This window comes from Phoca vitulina, unplaced genomic scaffold (genome assembly GCF_004348235.1).
Source record: "Phoca vitulina isolate PV1807 unplaced genomic scaffold, GSC_HSeal_1.0 scaffold2, whole genome shotgun sequence".
NCBI classification, from domain to species: domain Eukaryota; kingdom Metazoa; phylum Chordata; class Mammalia; order Carnivora; family Phocidae; genus Phoca; species Phoca vitulina.
The window spans coordinates 50,828,744-50,850,085 of NW_022589705.1; the positions used below are offsets into that span (position 1 = coordinate 50,828,744).

General features: G+C 35.9%; 1 protein-coding gene across 2 annotated transcripts in view; it reads right to left on the reverse strand.

The window, feature by feature from the left end:
- Positions 1-21,342, reverse strand: part of ATG4C (autophagy related 4C cysteine peptidase) — an 88,627-nt gene that overhangs the window by 7,991 nt on the left and 59,294 nt on the right. For both annotated transcript variants that reach the window (XR_004302133.1, XM_032427377.1), the window contains exons 8-10: positions 19,769-19,847; positions 19,034-19,110; positions 10,983-11,102 (exon numbers count right to left, since the gene is read on the reverse strand). Coding sequence is in view for 1 of the 2 variants with exons in the window: in XM_032427377.1 (XP_032283268.1) it covers positions 10,983-11,102; positions 19,034-19,110; positions 19,769-19,847 (276 nt within the window). In the remaining variant the exon portion in view is untranslated. The remainder of the gene's footprint in view (positions 1-10,982; positions 11,103-19,033; positions 19,111-19,768; positions 19,848-21,342) is intronic.

The window sequence follows — 21,342 nt, forward strand, 5'->3', positions numbered from 1 at the left end:
ATTATTTTCAAAAGGCCTTTAAATTGTTTAAAGGGTGTTATGTATCGTCTTGTGTGTACAACCCTATTCCGTAACATGTATAAATGTACAACACACTACAGTCTATATTAGAGTATGTAATAAAGAGCACACATGGTTAAATACATTCCTGTTTTATTGCAAGAGTTCATGTAGTTGAACTGAAGTAAGTTAAATGTACATGTGATACTCATTCCTGTCTTCTCTCTGCTCAATTACTGTAACCCAACTTTTACCCCTCGCTATACTGAAAATACTCTCTTCTGGTCCTGAAATAAAAAAGGCTTTTATTAGTTCCTATTCTCTTGATATTTTTCCAGCAACCAATACTTCTAAGCATTACTTTCTTAAAATATTCACTTCCTTTGATTTCTGTAATTTTGCTTTCCTGTTTCTCCTATTTTCTGAACTATTTCTTCCCTATCTCCTTCATTGACTCCACTTATTCCTACATCCCAAAATGCAGGTATTAATCAATTATTGATCCTTTATCTTCTTTATATATTCTATATTCTCAAAAATATTATCTGGGGCGCCTGGGTGGCTCAGTTGTTAAGCATCTGCCTTCGGCTCAGCTCATGATCCCAGGATCCTGGGATCGAGCCCCGCATTGGGCTCCCTGCTCAGCGGAGCCTGCCGCTCCCACTGCTTGTGTGCTCTCTCTCTCAAATAAATAAATAAAATCTTTTAATATTATCTACTCTCAGTTTCAGCCATCTCTCTGTTAGGCTTTGTTATTATACATAATTTACAGTTGAGGGGTTAAGTGACTTGTGCAAGTTCACACAGCTAGTAACTCACAGAGCCAGGATTTAAACTTAAGCAGTCTGGTTCTGTTAGAACCACTATACTATACCGCTTCCTACAGTAAGTAGAGGCATGCTGCAGTATCTACTCAAACTGATGATCATTTCTGCCTCCCAAAATTAGCTCCCTTCCAGACTTCTCCAGGTTTCTATCATTGATAACATCATCTTTATTAATTAGGAATGGTTTTTGTGCCAACTGACAAAAAGTAAGATAAAATACAACAATGGCTTTAGGTACCAGGAATTGTTATCACATAACAAAAAGTCTGACATTGCTGGCTTTGGTTAATGGATGTCAAACAGTTCCTACAATTCTCTTGGCCTTTCCCTCATGATCACAAAGTACTACTGAAACCCCTGGTGTTGAGTTCACATTCAAGGCAGGGGCAGACAGATATAAGGGGACTGACAGACCCACATCTAAACCTACCATTTTATCAGAAGAGCAAAATTTTTCCCAGATACTTCCAGCACACATCCACTTATATTTCACTGGCCAAACTGTGCTTAAATACAAAGGAGACCAAGAAAAATGAATATTTGGGTACACTGTCCCCCCAAACAAAAGCAGAATTCTCTTAGCAAAATAACAACAAAAAAGAGGTGGATATAGAACAGGTAACTAATGGTGCTTGCACACCATTCAGAGAGGAGAACCATGATAAAAATAAAACAGGGTAATGTAAGGAAGGACGGGAAGGCTGCTGTAGGTTCTGTGGTCAGAAAAGGCCAAGCTGAGACCCAAATGACAATAAGCAACCACACATTAGAGTTCTAGGAGAAGAGCACTCCAGGTAGGAAAATCAGCTAGTACGAAGGCCTAGGATGCCAGTACACTCAGCATGTTCAAAGAACAGAAAAAAGGCTAGTGTGGCTCAAGGGTAGAGGAAAAAAGGAAGAATGGTTGGTACACAAGAGCCAGATCATCCAGGCCCTTGTTAGCCACATTAAACATTCTACTTCATAACATTCAACCATAAACAGTCCATAACATTCTACTGTAATGTTTCTGCTCATGATGTTCCTATCATCTAGCTGCCCTTCATACTTCCTTTCTGATCATACAAACTCAGTCCGTCCTCAAAGCTCCAGCCCACTGCCAAGTACCTCATTCTGAAGTGCTTATAGCTTTCTCCAAAGTCATACAGATTGTCTAGTGTAGCATAAGGATTACAAACATGGACTATGGAACTTAGTCTCTGCTCAGAACCTGGCTAATACCTACAAACTATATGACCCTGGGCAAGTTACTTACCTAGACTGACTCATTTGCCTTAGGCTGTAAAATGTCAGTATTGATAGCATCTATGCCACAAAGTTGTGGCAAAGGATTAAATCAATTAATATATGTAAAGTACTCAGAAGATTTCCTGGCCTCTAATATGTTGGCTATTATTGCTGCCATTATTATCACAATGTTAGTATTTACTAAATATACTTTTACAGTCATTTTACTTTAATATCCATTTCATGTCTTCCCAACTAAACAATAAGTCCCTGAAGACTTTAAAAGAATCAGAGTTCTTATCATTAAATCCCAGAAGTAAAGAAGACCTATGAAAGAAAAATATCCCTCAGATTTCACTTGGAGAATATAGAACTAGGAGGGGAAATATAATCATGAACATAAACCTGACACACTAAGGTGTTTACAAAAAGACATTTACCAAAATAGCAATGGGTATGAGAAATTGCATACCATTGGAGAAAATGGGAATGTTTGTTCTAGAAGAAGTAAACTTATTCTCCTGCTTTGTGAGATGAAAGAGTAAAAGTTACATAGAGAATGATTCCAACTCAATATAAGAAATGTTTTTTTAACAATAAGGGTCTGTCCAAAAATTGAAGACTTCCAAGGAAAATACTTAGCTCACCACTACCTGAAATGAAGACTAGATAGTCAACTGTCTGGACCACATGGATTGATGGATAAATAGGAGACTGTAGAGAATAGTGCTTATGAGCACATACTCTCAAAGTTAAACTGTCTGAGTTTTGAATCTCAGCGCTATCATTTATTAGTTGTGACCTTTATGAAGGTTACTGAACCTCTGTAAGTACAAGATTCCTCATGTGTACAAGGGGACAGCAGTACCTACCTCAGAAGGTTTGTGTAGGTTAAATGAAATAATGTATATCAAGTGTGTAGCACGATATCAAACATATGGTAAGGACTCCACAAATGTTAGCTTTGGATTGAATAACCTCTAAGATCTCTTAGATACTAGGATTCAATGGCTGTAATATAAATTTTGTTCTATAGCTAGAGGACAGCTGGCTACTTGTAAACATTTTTTCCTGTGTGGACATCCATAATCAAACAATTTCCTAATACTCACATTTTTATTTGAGATTTTCTGGTCTCAAACATCAGTACTATTAGGTAGTTAAGTTTATCATTAAAAAATAGTATTTTATCTTATAATTATCTTTAGGCTGAGAACAAGTGAAAAAAAAGGAGGAATAGAGGATGTGAGATAAGATAACAATAACCTACATCAGGCCTTTTTCCAAGACAGCAGAGCAGAGGAGATATAATCTAAGTTCAGGGATTGGGAAAAAGATGTGTTGGCAGGATACTTATGAAAAGTGAGCAAGTTCACCCTGCAGAACTTGGAGACGAAGAGTATATAAAAGCACAAAAACAGAGGTGAGACACAAAACTGAAAACAAGGAAACTCACTGAAAGCCTAACATACAGACTCAATTCCCAGGTCCCTCCTCACAACCAATACCCTTCTTTGCTCCACACTAGACATCCTACAGACAGAAAAATAAAGATGTATTCTTTGGAAAAACTGAATAAAGATACGGCCTTTAGTACACCAGGCACAGTGATGACTACAAAAGCTAAAGATTTAAGTGAGACTCTAAGAATATTAAACTGGAGGGCCCTTCAGCATCCTTCACTTCTTGGTCCTAGAGCACCAGCAAGCAACATACATTTCACAGGGAGATGGTAGAACTCCTCTATGAAAAAAAATGGGACAACTCCAGAGAAAAGATTATCACTTACTAACACTTGGAGGTCACCCAATGAAAAGGCATACTCATCACCTGATCATCCTAATATTGAAAATCACCAGCTAAAAAGCCATGCTCAAACACACAGAACTTCTACTCACCTCTTTAGTGCCTCATTCTTAAGTATAAACAGACACAGAAGATCACCAGTTATTTGAGGGAAAGCATCCAAGGGAGAACTGGAAGATTAAAGCAAAAACAAAAAAGGATCCAGAAGGAAACAGAAACGCAAAAAAAGCAGAATTTCAAAATTACTATAATTAATTTCCTTGGGGAGAAGAAATAATACAGCCATTAAAAAAGAAGAAAATACAACAGAAGAAATAGGTGAAAACATACTAGATTTGCTATAATTCAATTACTGAGCTCCTTGCTAATTTATAAGACAAACTTATTACAAAATCTCTTTCATTCCTTCATTCAACAAATATTTATGGATTCCTCCAATGTGACAGGCAGTTCTAGGCACTGGGGAAACAATAATATACAAGACCAACAAATACCCCTTATTGAAATTACATTCCAGTAGAGTAGAAAACTGGTAAATAAATTAAATATACGTAATGTGTTTATATATGATATAACAGAATGTGTGTGTGTGTGTACTTAAATGAATATGCTAAGGAGAAAACTAAAACAAGGAAAGAATGAAATAACGAATACATAAAGGGTGGCCAGGAAAAGACTAAGTAGGTGACAGATGAGTAAAGACCTGAAAAAAGTGAAGGAGAGAATCGTGAGAATATCTGCAGGAAGAGAACTGCAGGCACAGGAAAACAAGCAGAATCCTTGAAAGAGAAGGGCACCTAGCATTTTCAAGGAAGCTAAGTGTGGCTGGACTTGAGAGAGGAAGGGGATAAGGTCAGGTGGGGGGTGGATAGAGGGAGATTCCATTTATAGAAAGCCTTATAGGTAACTGGAAGAGTAGTGGGCTTTTACTCTGAGTTAAAAAATTACTGTAGAGTTTTGAATTAAAAAGTAACATGATGTTAGTTAACATTTTAACAAGATCATTCAGGCTGCTATACTTAGAAGATATCCTATAGACAGAACAAGGGAGATCAGTTAAGAAGCTACTACAATAATCCCAAGGAAGATATAATGGTGTACCAGGGTAATAATGGTAATGGTGAGAAGTCACCAAATTCTAAATATATTCTAAAGGAGAGATGATAGACTTTGCTGATGAATTTTGGGCATGGGTTGTGAGATAGAGCAAGGGATCCAGGATGATTCCCAGACTTTTATCTGGACCTTAAGGAAAATGCAACGGATAAATCTTATAAAATTTGTACTCCCCAAATTAAATTATATGTTTCCTATTTTTCTTGTCCATAACACTATATTTTTATGGAATTTTAAATTTTTGTTATCCACTTGTGGATTTAACGTTCATCTTGTCCACTTAGACATATGTTCATGAAGCTAGGAGTCATAACTTTCTTGTTTACCAGTGCATACCCAGCTCCAGACAGTCATCATTCAACATAGTGAGTACTTACTATGGGCCAGGCACTGTTTTAGATGCTTTGGGATACATCAATGACCTAAAACAGGCAAAACATTTGTGCCCTTGTGAAGTTTATATTCCACTGGGGAAGACAGATAATAAATATAATAGATAAGTAAATTATATAGTGTATTAGAAAGTAGTAAGTGCTAAGAAAAAAATAAAATGACAAGGTAAGAGGGAATGGTGGGGAACACTGCATCTTTAAATAAGGTGCTCAGATTATGCCTCACTGAGGAGACATCTGAGCCAAGACTCAATTAAAGGAAGCAAGGGAATCCGTCCCACAGATATCTGAGGAAAAAAGCATTCCAGTCCATCGCCATTAGGTTAGACATCTGCAAGGAGGCCAACATGACTCAAGCAGAGTGAAAGAGGGTAGAGCAAGAAGATGAGGGTTTGAGGTGAGGGAATGGGGCATGGAGATACACATCATCTGGGGCCTTGGAGGATATGGTAAGAGTTTTTTTTATTTATAAGTGAACTGAAAAGTCAATGCAGGTTTCTGAGGAAAGGAAAATCAGCGAGGCTGCTAAATCAAGAATAGGTTTGGGGATGGGGGTTTAGAACCAAATTAGGCCATTGCAGACCATAATAGTATCAGTAGAGGTATGAAATGTGGTCTGATTCTAGATATATATTGAACATCTAATTGGTTATAGGATATGAGAGAGAGAAAGGAGGTAAGGATAACTCCAAGCTTTTGGCCTTAGCAGATAAATTTGCCCTTAAATGAGATGAGGAAAATTATGAGCAGAAATAGGCTTGAAAAGGAAGATCAGAATTTGATTTTGGAAATGTGCATCAGACATACAAAGGATGCTGAATGGCATTTGGAGATACATAATCTATAATTGGAAAAAGAGGTTTGAGTTAAAGACATGATCTTGGTTTTAGTTGACTTATAATTGATATTTAAAGCTATAGGACTAGATGAAATCACCAAGATAAAAAAGATGTGAGAACTGAAGACTAAGCCATGGGGTGCTCCAACATTAAGAGACTGGGGAGAAGAACAGACAAAGGAGAATTGAGAAGGAAAAACTAGTGAAGAATGGGAAAAACCAAGAGAGTGGTTGTAGAAGCCAAATGAAGAAGATGTATGAAGGTGTAGTGGGTGTTCAGCTATGGCAAATATTAAGGTTAGGATAGGTGGGATGAAGACTAAGATATGACCAATGGACTTAGCAATGTGGGGGGCATAAGTGACCCTGAGAGGAGCTTTGGCAGAATGGTAGGGGTGAGAGCACTCAAATCTTGTTGATTACCTGAACTGTCATATTAATGAACTATTAATTTTTTTCTCCTAGACACTCAGATAGATGTACAGCAGACTGTTTGGGGGCTCTCCCTTTCACTTGTCCTCAAGTCCCAGAAACTGCTTGGTCTTATAGATTCTACTTTCACTAACTCTCAAAACAGTTCCTTCCTCTCCCATCCCACAGCTCTGTCCTCATCCAAGTCTTTGAAGAAGGCATTACAAATCAATGAAGAAAGGTTAGGCTTTTTAGTAAATAACGCTAGAACAACCAGTTATCCATGTTTCCCCCAAAAAGATGCAGATCTTAAGACATATACAAGTTCTAAATGTGAAACGTAAAACTTTTGGAAGAAATGTAGGAAATTTGTTTGTGACTTCGGTTATTACAGATTTCTTTGATAAAAAATTCAAAGCCCATAAAGAAAAAGATTTACGAATTTGACTAAAATTAAAGACACCATTAACAAGTGAAAATAGTAGCCTGGGAGAATATATTTACAACACATTGAGCCAACAAGTGGTAGTATCCAGAATTATAAATTTGATTTGATTTCCTTCAACTCAAATAACCTTACAGAGAATTAGAGAAAGGAAATAAATAAATTCACAAAAGGGAAACCAAAGGGCCAATAAACTTTGATAAGATGCTCAATTTCACTATTAATCAGAGAAATATAAATTAAAACTACAAAGAGATACTATGTAGTTATATATATTTATATCCATGAGATTTATATCCATGAGATTGGTTAAAAGTATAAAACTCTTACAATATCAAGTGTTAATAAGAATGTGAATCATTGGAAATTTTCATACACTGCTTGGTATGATCACTTTGGAGAGCATTTAACAATATCCAGCAAATCTAAAAATATGCATACCCTGTGACCCAGCAATTCCACTCTAGTGTGTATCTAGAGTATCTACTGTAATAATCCCAGTTAATGTAGTACACGTAAATGAAGAGAGATAAACAAAAATATTCTTAAAAACATTATTTGTAATTGAAAAACAAGCTAGATGACCATCAACAAAAGACAGTTTAAATAAAAAGTAGTACATTGCAAAATGTACTACTATTCAGTTATGAATAAGCTAGACCAATACGTATAGATCTAATTTCTAAGTCACTATTAAATGAAAAAGCAAATTGCAGGATATATACATTTTCATATAAACATACCATTTCTGATAAATTTAATAACATGCAAAGTAATATATGTTGTTTATGGATATAATATAAAATATGAGTTTTATATACTAACTTAGGATAATAGTTACCACTGGGAAGGAAGGAAAAGAGTAAGATTGGGAAAGGTTAAGATGCTTCAATTATATACGTATTTTTTTTCCTTATGCTCAATGGTAGCACATGGGTATTTATTATGTTATTCTCTATATTTCTGTATGCTTGAAATTAAAAAATAATTTAATAAAATCAACATATTGCTAAATTACAGACCTCTTCAGCTTGGCATTCAAGACTCTCCACAATATTATCCAACTTCCTTTTCTAGCCTCATCCTTTGCTGTTTCCTACAGCAGTGTTTCCCAAGCCTTGGACACATACATGCTTCCTTCATTATTTTTTTATGTACGCCATCTCTGTTACGATTAATGATTATTTTTCTTTCCATAGTTTTTAACTTAAATAGCCTTGTACAAATCACTAACAGGAAATCACATGTTTAATATGCCAGTTATATTTTTCTAATATGAATATAAATAAATACATATAGATTAAAATATGTATGCTGGTGCTACCTAAAAACATCAAGTATCACACTTTGGGTTGCAATCTTACACCAGTAGTTCTCAAATTTGTTGTACAAGACTACTTGGGAGGCTTGTTAGAACTGCAGACTCCCAAGTCATAGAGGATCCTAATTTAGGCAGTCAGAAGACAGAAATCCTACTCTACATGTACCCTTGGCACCTAACAAGTTGGACTAATCGCCATTCTCTAGACAAGCTCTACATTTTCCTTTTCCAATACCTTGCCTCTTGTTACTTCCTCTGCTTGAAGTAACCTTCCTTCTCCTTAAGCCTACACTTTAAGGACCAAATTAAATATCACCATCACAATAAAGAACTTTGACTTGGATGTGACATTGCTCTCATTTCAGCATCCTTCCTTCTTCTGTCAATTTTTTTCTATTTCTGTATGGGTGCTTATCATATTCAATGTAATGTATATGTACTTGTCTTATTCCCTCTCCTGGCCTATAAATGCTACTTGAGGGCAGAAGCCTTATACCTGTTCAAAAGTAGGGATTATGGCTTGGTCATTTTATACTTTCAACATGGTAGTTACTCAGATACTTGCTGGGCTGAGCTCTGCTAAACACTAAATTAATTTCACAATTTTTATTAATATTTTAAAAATCATATAGTATAAGGCATTAGAATACTCATCCATACAGCATTACAAATTAAACATGAGAATCTCGGCTACCTAGCTTTATTTTCAAAATGAGACAACTGAAATTATATCCTGTATTGAAACAAATAATTTAAATTGTTTTAATTTTTAAAGAGAAAAAAGTAAGTTTAACATAAAACTGCCAAGTTCAGTTTTTAAGATGAAAAGGAAAACTATTTAACTTACAACCTTCCAAGCAAAAGTAAATGATCAAGTTATTAATCAACAAAGAGAGTTTTTGATACTGCTATGAAAAGCTATTAACTTAAGAACAACACTATTATTAAATAAAGTTAATTGACTCTGGCAAAATTCTCAGTACTTCCAAATGATATTTCAATATGGTTTCCCTTTGTTTAAATATTGCATATTACTCTGATGCATCATGAGCAATAATTTCTAAGTATTTTTCCCATGTAAAAACCATAATATATATAAATACATACACTTATAAATATATAGGCAATATATTATATATATATACATATATATATATAACCCACAAAAACTGTAAGTTTTAATCAGAAAACATCAACATGCAACTCATTTGTTCATCTTGTTTCTTCAATTTGGTAATAATTTGATTTGTTTCTATTCCAGGAATAGACTACTTTACAGTTTTAAACACACTTATTTTCACCTAGAGAGAAAAAAAACTAGCATAAACAGCAACAGGGCTTCAAATGGGAAATGGTCATCAACATCACTCTATATTATAATATCAGCTGGATTTGTGTATTTTAGCACATATTTGACATGATACTTTATAAAGACAGAGTTGCCAAAGAAAAATTAAACAAACGTATATAATAACTTCAAGTAATTAAAAGAGGGGGGAAACGGAGAAGACACATTTTGTTCCATTCACTTGGCCCTTTGGGTTAAAAAGGAGAATGAAAAGACGACAACTATGAGAAATGTAGAATAAGGAAAGGTTCTCACATATCTCATTTTCTCCTCTCATTCATTTTTCTGTCATCTTCCTGTTAAATTTCCTCTTTTGCAGGGCAGGTCAAGTAAACTAAGCTTATATGAAACTTTTTTATTTAACTTTTTCATTCTATTCTTACATTGTAAAAATCAAATTTCAACCCATCAGGTCCATTTTCCAGAAGAAAACTAACTGGAAATTAAAGCAGTAATGAGTACTATTACACCTGAGCTCAAGTTAAAAATTCCAAAAAATGAGTCTAGTATTGGTTTTACTTACCATAAAATGATAGCCTATAATTATTGATACTAATAAAGACAGCCATCCAGTTGTGCTTACTTCCTAAATAAGTAATCCTTTTTATTTTCTAAAGTATTAAATACAGACAGACCTTAAGGTTCTATAAATGTTTTAGCAGTACTCAAGGACCAAAAAAAATGCAGAAGTTTAAAGGTAATGAGAGGGAGTTAAATAAACCTATTTCAAAGATCCTATAAGTAGAACAGATCAGATTAGACAAGCTTATTGGAAGGTAACAACACAGCTCATTTTATAAAGCAGTTCTGAGAAATCCAAAAATACCATTTCTCTTTAAAAAAAAATCAAAGAAGCACTTGGACTAACAAGAAATAATGCACAATTTGGCTTGATCAAATACTTCATTAATTTTTTTCTACCCCCTAAGGTATTGCCCTTTTAAAATCCTCTTCAAATAAAATATAACCTAATTGCTTGCACATGGCTAGTTTGCAAAGGGATTTTTATTTCAACAGTGCCACCTAGTGGAGCAATTGATACTTTCAGCTGGTCACTAGTTGGTTTCATTAGTCTCAAAGGCTAGGAGTCCCCAAATAGTTTTATTTTCTGGTTCACAATATTCCTAATAATATTAACATTCAAGGGGAAAATTTACAAAAGAATAATTTACAGATTTTTGTCCTCTGATAGGTTATCTCTAATAAAATTTAGGTCATTTACAAATATTATAATATTTTAAATAAAAGTACCTTAGTGATTTCTTCAGAAGCTCGTTTGAAGTCCTGAACATTTCGACAGTAAAATCCTATTGTACAGCTAGGATCCATTTTTCGAAATGACATCTTTTTGGGAGAAGGACAGTGGAATGTCTGCAATTTTAAAAGTTCTTTAGGATTAATTTGGTTTTATTTGATGGACTTGAATATATACAAGATATTACTTAATTTAAAATTTGCCATCTAGCTTTTCTCATAAATATGCTTTCAAACAGTGTTTTAGTCTGTCCTATGTAAATGGTCCTTTCCACTCTCCAAAGCTGTAAAACATGACAGCCAACATTGTTTACATTCGATTCACATCTCCACCTTCTGTGGCATTAGTGCCATTCTGTAAAAGAAAACACGTGTGTCAAAGTGGTGTGCATTTCTAACACTTGCAGAAGGGAGGGAAAATGTGCCACTGGAAAAGACATACATAAGCTAGTACAAGGTTTAGAATCAAGTTAGTTATTTCTATGAAAATTCAATTAAGCCTGGGGTTTTGGTGGGGTTTTTTGAGATTTTTTTTTAAAGATTTTATTTATTTATTTGAGAGAGAAAGAGAGCAAACACAAGCAGGGTTGGGGGGAGGGCAGAGGGAGAAGCAGATTCCCTGTTGAGCAGGGAGCTCGATCCCAGGACCCTGAGATCATGACCTGAGCCGAAGGCAGACATTTAACCGACTGAGCCGCCCAGGCGCCCCTTTTTTGAGATTTTTTTTTTAATGTTTAAAAAACCTTTAATAAGGATACCAAGACTTTATAAACAAATACACAGATTTATGTAAATGTTCCATTATGATATGAAAAGAGGTCAACTTCAGAGTTTTAGCGGTTGACACAATCAGTACATAATTGCATATTCTCCCAACCCCCTCTTCTATGCTTTACTTTAAATTCTTGTTTATTCCCATATGGGACACAGTTGAAAATTGTTCTCTTATGGTCCTTGCTCTCCTCCTTACCAGTCCTGTCCCTTCAGTTCACTTTTCTCATGTGGTCACAGTGCCACAGATATAATATATTGGCTGGGAAAGCTGTGCTAGCCTCTCTGCTCTTGCTAATGGGATATAGATAACTGGTAGAGTCTGGGATCTTTAGAAAATACAAAAGAAAAGGGAAGCATATAAAGCTAATCACTCCAGTCTTTTTTCCTTCACCACCACATTCTGGTGCTTTGCCTAAAAGATTTTTTTTTAACTGCTTGAATGCTCAGATATCTTGTCCTTAAAAATCACTGAGGCTACCAAAGTCTGTTTTTCTGTGTATAAAAAAATGTTTACATGTAAAAAAGGAGGGCCATAAAAAAAAATATATATATATTCATATTTGTTTATGTTTGTATAAATGAACTGTAAGGATATACCAAAATTAACAAGTTTAGGGGACAGAGAGAAAACTGGGCAGATGGTAGACAGGTGTGAGAAATTCTTTGTTGTATATTCTGTATTTTTTGATTAAAGAATAAGCTCAATTAAGAAATGATCTGGGGGCGGGCGCCTGGGTGGCTCAGTCGTTAAGCGTCTGCCTTCGGCTCAGGTCATGATCCCAGGGTCCTGGGATCGAGTCCCACATCGGGCTCCCTGCTCGGCGGGAAGCCTGCTTCTCCCTCTCCCACTCCCCCTGCTTGTGTTCCTGCTCTCGCTATGTCTCTGTCAAAAAAATAAATAAAATCTTTAAAAAAAAAAAAGAAATGATCTGGGGGCACCTGGGTGGCTCAGTCGGTTAAGCATCCGACTCTTGATTTTGGCTCAGGTAATGATCCCAGGGTTGTGAGATGGAACCCCCATCTGAGTTACGCTGGGGATGGAGCCTGCTTAAGATTCTCCCTCCCTATCCCTCTCCCTCTGCCTCTCCTCCACTTGCTTGTGCACATGTGTTCTTTCTCTCAAAAAAAAAAAAAAATGATCTAGGCTGAATTTGAACCCATAAAATTAAAATTTCCCAACATTTAATACCTAAAACTAAGGGATTTTAACTTGAAACTATCTATTAAAATACATAGGCTTTCATAGGCTTTCATACTTATGTTCATGGTAAATCAGTCAAAATCACTCTTTTCTCTCCCCCTATATCCATCCCGGTGATCCAATTAGTGTCCCATGTTATCACAAGAGGATATGCAAAATGCATATATTCAAGCTGCTTTTTTCCCTTGTAGATAGTTCAATCATATATTAGATTCAAATCCACTATCATTGCAGTAAATATAGCCAAACAAATGTGTTTTCAAAACTATGACTTCTATAAAATGCTTAGCCAATACTTACTTTATATAGTGAGATCCAACCTAACTAAACTCGAGTCTCCAAAGTAGGAGTCAACACAAGTATCGTCTTAGTTGGACTTTTTTCAACACTGTTTCACCTGCTTTATTTATCTGTTTTATTGAAAACAAATCTAAAAAGGCACAGAAGAGCTACATAAACTTGTTAACAATATACAAGAGTATATTAGTGTATAAGGCACAAAAGGCTCTAGGTCATATTTAAAAAATTATTCTAGGGGCGCCTGGGTGGCTCAGTCGGTTAAGCGTCTACCTTCGGCTCAGGTCATGAACCCAGGACCTGGGATGGAGCCCTGTGTCAGGCTCTGCAGGGGATCAGCTTCTACCCCCTCTCCCCCTGCCCCTCCTCCCCACTTGTATTCTCTCTCTTTCTCTCTCTCTCTCTCTCTCTCTCAAATGAATAAATCTTTTTTTAAAAAGTTATTCTACATACATATAAGCTATCTAAAAATAATCACCCTACTCCTTCCAAAGCCAATAATAAGGAATGCTTAGTTTTTACTACTTGGGGATAAGAAAGAAGGGGCAAAGGTTTTTACAGGGTCCAAGAAAGTATTTTTTAAACTCATCTACAAGGATGTCCTACATTATGCTAAATTATGTTTTCATGTAAAAACCAGTAAGACTAAACCAAATAGGCTTAGTGTTGTTTCACTGTATTGCCTCAATGATCACAGATAGTAATGACAAACACTACAGTGTTATTCCTGGTTGTTTTGGTATCTATAAAGATCTTTTTAAATTATTCACAAAAACACAGATATAAATCTCTGATAAATGAAAACTGAAATTACTATTGGGTGTAACTTTATGAGTACTAGGACTCATATTTACAAAGAGGCATTTTATACTTTAAAACTAAAAATTATATTTTTTCACTCACCCAAGAAGATTCTGAAGTCAAGCCAACATTAATTGATAATTCAGAATCATTTCTGTTTATTACAGAACAAGTTAGACTTTAAAATATTTTCCCAAAGGGTGTTACACAGCTGTATTTACTTTGTGATAATGCTTTGAGCTATGTACTTACAATTGCTTTTTTAATTTTTAAAATTCTGAAGATTGGTAAGAGTAGCACCCTCTATAAACACATTTTAGGGAGTATTTACTAGATACACTTCCGTGACAATGAAATATGTTTGTGAAAAAATTAGTCAAGGTGAGTCAATTCCCATTTATTTCACTTTTCAATACATTATTTATTCACTGCCTCAACAAATAGTTACTAGGTGCCTACTAAATACCAAGTACTGTCTAGGCTTATTTTTTTGGAATAGTGGATCCTATTACCTAAACATACAAATAATACTGAAACAAATACTTTTAGGTGTAGCTATGCTATTTTGGTGATTTAGATGGAGCTTCCTAAGATAGTTAGAGAATACCCTTACTATAAAGCACCTCCTACTAACTGCAGTTCACATGTGTAATTCATAAAGCGTACATCTTTCAGTGATGAATTCACTCATCTAACTATCTAATCACATCACATCATTCTTAAGCTTTAATGTCACTATTCTTTGATTTTACTAGGGCAGATTAAAATAATCACCACTGTGTGGACATCCTAAAATCTGAAACTTGAAACTGAGGGCCCAGGAATCACAACAGACTAACATGTCTATTAATAAGACTTTTCTTGCATTATTAGTAGAATATTAGTATTTAGTAAATCAAATATTGTCTTAATAATAGAATAGAATTTGGGGGATGGGGGGATGGGTTAGCCTGGTGATGGGTATTAAAGAGGGCACGTACTGCATGGAGCACTGGGTGTTATACACAAACAATGAATCATGGAACACTACATCAAAAACTAATGATGTAATGTATGGTGACTAACATAACATAATAAAAAAAATGCAAAAACATAATAGAACAGAATTTGTTATTTATAAGAGTTAGAACCGGTCGTTCTGAAAGTGTATCATAAATAACATGAAGCAATAGTCTCTGGTTTGAGAAATCTTTTTTTTTTTTTTTTAAAGATTTTTATTTATTTATTTGATAGAGAGAGACACAGCGAGAGAGGGAACACAAGCAGGGGGAGTGGGAGAGGGAGAAGCAGGCTTCCCGCGGAGCGGGGAGCCCGATATGGGGCTCGATCCCAGGACCCTGGGATCATGACCTGAGCCAAAGGCAGACGCTTAACGACTGAGCCACCCAGGCGCCCCGAGAAATCTTATTAAATACACACATTTCTCCCTCATCCTCTGCCCCTCCCCCCACTTGTGCCCACTGTGTGTCTCTCTCTCAAATAAATAATAAAATCTTTTAAAAAAATAAAAAAGAATACTTGGTCTGATTTGGTTTCAAAATTTTAAAAGTTCAACTCTAAATATGTAGGAATTCACTACCATAAGAACAACAAAAGATGTAATCTGCTAAATCTCCTCTTTAATCTCAAATATTCAGATATCATACTTTCTTAAATTTTCATAATTCTATTGGACTCAAAGCACTCACTAAGTGATTACTTACATGGAATTGAATAAAAGAGCTAAGATTTTAATTTCTCCATCTATTGACCAAAAACAAGTATTGATCAAAAAAAGTTTCTTTCAAAAATAATTTTGGGTGCCTGGGTGGTTCAGTTGGTTAAGCATCCAACTCTTGATTTCAGCTCAGGTCATGATCTCAGGGTCATGAGATCGAGCCCCATGTCAGGCTCTGTGCTCAGTATGGAGTCTGCTTAGGATTCTTTCTCTCTCCCTCTCCCCCTCCCCCCCAAATAATAAATTGAATCTTTAAAAAAATAATTTTAATCATTGAGGTATAAGTGTGGTTTTAGAATGCTCATATAATTATGTCAATCAATTGCAAATTTTCAATAGCATAAATACACAGAACCTATATAACAAGCCAAGGATGGCTAATAATATAGGGTAGTTAAAATACCTCCAGTTGGAGCATTTTAAGCTTAAAATATGATCAAAAGCAAAAAGTAAAATTTTATTTCTGTAGAAAAGCAACTTGCTATAGTTTTTATATTACACTCCCATAGAAAAATAAATGATACTATTCACTAAATAGCCTAAGATAAATCCCTGAACTAAGAAAAATGAAAAACTGTCCAGAGGAATTACCCAGATAGGTGGAGATACTCTACCAGCATCTCAAAAATATAAATCTAAACCCACTTTCTCAGTGTCCTACTGTATAAGAAATAAATGCTTCTGTGCATTTCAAGAGTTACATAACTTCACCAAACTTTGCAAAGTCTCTTAAAATCATTTCCTCTTTTCCATTCTCATTACCAACACCCAACTTCAAGCTTGTATTGATGCACCTGCCTCCCAATAGTAAGCTACAGCCTTTCTAATGTTGCTAGTGCAGACATAACCAGGATAGTCACTCACCTGGTTCCTTTGTAGAATCTTTCAAAATATCAGAATAGTCCTTCTCTACTGGTTAAAACAGTCAACAGTAATAATTTTTTAATTCGCCTATTTTAGATAATATTAGAATGCTATGAATAATTTTCCATCTGAGTTTCAAATATCTACTTTTTTAAGGAGTTAATATGGCACAGTGGAAATGTAACTTAGACACAGGAATCAGTGCCACAAGACCACCACGCAGCTGAAAGAAAATTACAACGTGGTTCACATAGCAAAATTCTGTCACGCCTCCCACAGTATCAGTCAACTAGAAATATTTATTAAGGTCTACATGTAAGAAACTATGAAGGAAGAAAACAGAAAGCAAACCTTATCTCTGGCCTTAAGATACTTGTACTTTTAGTTCAGGTAATAGTTTACAAAGAATGCTAGGATGTTTTGTTTTTTTTTTGTTTGTTTGTTTGTTTGTTTTTTAAAGATTTTATTTATTTATTTGAGAGAGAGAGAATGAGAGAGAGCATATGAGAGGGGGGAGGGTCAGAGGGAGAAGCAGACTCCCTGCCAAGCAGGGAGCCCGATGTGGGACTCGATCCAGGGACTCCAGGATCATGACCTGAGCCGAAGGCAGTCGCTTAACCAACTGAGCCACCCAGGCGCCCGGATGCTAGGATGTTTTATAATGTATCTTTCAGAACCAGATTTTTTTTTAAGATTCATTTTATTTATTTATTTGTTTGTTTGTTTGACAGAGACAGAGCACAAGAAGGTGGAGCACAGAGGGAGAGGGAGAAGCAGACTCCCCGCTGAGCAGGGAGCCCGAGGTGGGGCTCTATCCCAGGACCCTGGGATCATGACCTGAGCCGAAGGCAGACGCTTAACAACTGAGCCACCCAGGCGCCCCTCAGAACCAGATTTTAATCTTACAGTTTATTTTCATAATCTATCCTTTAAATACTACTAGATATTAATATTAGCTAGGAAACTATTACCAAGATAAGTATTAAACCATATTTCCTTGAGAATTAGTGATCCATGCCACTCAAGTGATTATGATTATTTTAAAAGTCTGTAAAAGCAACAACATGTCTCACTTATGCACTCTCAAAATTTTCTGAATTAAAATACTGGGTCACTGGGATGCCTGGCTGGCTCAGTCAGTAGAATGTACAACTCTTGATCTCAGGGTTGTGAGTTCGAACCCCACAGTGGGCATAGAGATTATTAAATAAATAAATATTTTTTAAAGTAATAATAGGGGCACCTGGGTGGCTCAGTCGTTAAGCGTCTGCCTTCAGCTCGGGTCATGATCCCAGAGTCCTGGGATCGAGCCCCACATCGGGCTCCCTGCTCCACGGGAAGCCTGCTTCTCCCTCTCCCACTCCCCCTGCTTGTGTTCCCTCTCTCACTGTGTCTGTCTCTGTCAAATAAATAAATAAAATCTTTAAAAAAATAAATAAATAAAGTAATAATAAAATTTAAAAATAAAATACTGGATCACAAATGACCCGACATAAAGGAAAACGATATGTTAAGGAATCAGACCTAAAACGGGCACGTGGGCGGCTCAGTCAGCTAGTCTGCCTTCGGCTTGGTCACAATCTCAGGGTCCTGGGATTGAGCCCCACATCCAGCTCCCTTCTCAGCGGGAGTCTGCTTCTCCCTCTCCTTCTGCCCCCAACTTCGTGCTCTCTCTCTCTCTCTCTCAAATAAATAAATAAAATCTTAAAAAAAAATCAAAGCTGGGGCTCCTGGGTGGCTCAGTTGGTTAACCATCTGCCTTCGGCTCAGGTCATGATCTCAGGGTCCTGGGATCAAGCCCCACATTGGGCTCTGTGCTTGCAGGGAACCTGCTTCTCCCTCTCCTCCCTGCTTGTGCTCTCTCTCTCTCTCTCTCTCTCAAATAAAAATCTTTAAAAAAAAATCAGAGCTAAAACAAATATTAGAAACCCAACTTAGCTCTTGAAAAACTCAACTAGGGGCTAAGACTCAACTATTATACTTAAAATAATTTAGCAGGTAGTCTCAAGTCACTTTGTCATTCTAACCCAACTCCATCATCTTTTTCTTCCCCCCCTTTTTCTTTTTATTAAACATGCCTAACATTTTAAATTCTTCAGTAATATTTAGCTGTTTATCTACAAAATAACTTGGAGGCTTGATCATTTATTTTGGTAGGGCTAGGATATCTAACCAGTTAGAGACAAAGATAAATGAAGAAGAAAGTGTGTCATAAATTAAAATTCAGCAACAAATTATTTAACCTTTGACCACTGTGTGGAGTATGGTTTTATAAATCAGTAAAATATTATTAACTTGTAATACCATAAAAGCATAGCTGTCTAGCACATCTCTACATACTTAGAGTTTGCTTCATATGGTAAGAAAACAGTACCAGCTCTTTATCCATAGTACCTCAAGAGGGAAATCCTTTATGCTGACATCTACAAAAGATTGGCAGTAATGAGGATCCATGTAAATCAAACTGTCATCTACAAGGACAAAACAGAAGACAAGTAATTCAAAAAACACCTTATTATTACACTGCTTACAATCCAATTTCTATGTAGAATAGCTGAAAAAAACCTGGGAGTAACAGCTTGCCAGACTGATATTCATTGACTGAAACATAGGTTTGCACAGGACAGATTAACTTTTGCATAATCAAATATGCTTGTATAAGCAGAATTTTTATAAAGTGATGAGACTGTCATTTAATTTTTGGTGATAAAATTACTTTCACAAACACACAATTATATTCTACAGTTTGCATATGAAAAATGTATTGCACTACTTTATCCTGACAGGAAGAACATATTGCTTGTCATTTTATCATCAACTAGCACCACTAAAACTGGTAAAAAGTAAATATGTAAATAGTAACTGCCAGAATGTGGCAGCAATGTCTTCTGAAGTTTAGTGAAACCAATAAATTATGCCTGTTTATGCAATAACAGAAATTAAACATACATTTTACAGAATCCAATTATGTTGTGGACCAAATGACAAATGAGTGGCTATGGTAGGACTGATGAATTTATAAGGTACTCATTTTGCTCTGTTAATCATCCTGTTTCCAAATGATCCCAAATTAACTTTCTGACTTATAAAAGAAAACAATAAAGAAATATATTTTACTAAATCACTGACCTTGAAATCCAGCAAAGTAGTATGACTGTTTAGGTTTGCCACCAATAATACCCACACAATATTCAAGGCTTAAAATACCCTACCAAAAGAAATTAAGTCAGAGTTAGAGTCAAGAGGCAAATGGTAATTATTCATAACAACCAAATTTGTATTAGCAGTAGTAGTATGTGTAGTAGTTGCCAAATTTTTCACCGCCAGATTTACTGTTATTACATACGCCCGAATATTTTAAAATCCTTTTATCTACCACACTATTTTCCATTTTCTTTAAATAACTCAATATTAACATGACTAAATCATCTATTCTGATCAGCATGTCACTCAACAACATTAACAATTACTGTGTGCCAGATACAGAAATAAATAAGGTCACCGTATAAAGGCAATAAAACTCCTGCCAGAGCCAAAACACTTGGCCTTTCGGGTAGCTGGGGCAGCTTATCATAACACAGTATTTTCATCAGGCTTTCTGAAATACTAGAAATAGTCCTTAGACCTTATTACTGTTTTCACTGAATCTTGAGTCTTAGAATCCTAAGCTACAAACCATTTTCTAACCAACAGCATTCACTTGACACATTTTTATGCTATTTCATACATTTATTGGAATAAACATAAAGACGAATGAAAACAATTTAATCCAAGGCAATTAATAATTGTTATTGCACTTAGAGTCAACTTAATTTATTCATCATAAAATATCAGGGATACCTCAATAAATTATTTAGTGTGCCCCTCAGCATCTATTCTAAGCAGAATTCTATTTAAGCGGGCCAAATAATTCTAAACCTTTTTTTAAAGATTGTCTTTTTGGGTGCGCCTGGGTGGCTCAGTCGTTAAGAGTCTGCCTTCAGCTCAGGTCATGATCCCAGGGTCCTGGGATCGAGCCCCGCATCGGGCTCCCTGCTCAGCGGGAGGCCTGCTTCTCCCTCTCCCTCTCCCCCTGCTTGCGTTCCCTCTCTCTCTATGTCTCTCTCTGTCAAATAAATAAATAAATAAATAAAATCTTTAAAGATTGTCTTTTTGTATTGTATTATTTATTTATTTATTTTAGAGGGGAGCAAAGGGGGAGGGATAGGGAGAGAGAGAAGCTGGAGCAGACTCCAAGCTGAGCATGGTGCCGGACGTGGGGCTTGATCTCACAACCCCGAGATCATGACCTGAGCTGAAACCAAGAGCCCTACACTTAACCGACTGAGACACCCAGGTGCCCCAATAATTCTATACCTTTTAAAAAACATGTCCAGTGGAATCATGTAAACTCTTGTCAATAGTTTAGCTTATATTATGCATATATATATATATATATATAGCATATGTTATAAAGTTAGAAAACACTAATAATGATAAAACCCCAGAAGTATTAAATAATAGTTAAACTTTCCTTCTCTTAAATGACAGAATGTTTTGAAATCTAGAACATATAAAAATAACGAGTACATGCGGTGCCTGGGTGGCTCAGCCGGTTAAGCATCCAACTCTTAGTTTCGGCTCAGGTCGTGATCTCAGGGTTGTGAGATGGAACCCCGCATTGGGCTCCACACTCAGCAGTCAGTATGCTCTAGATTCTCTCT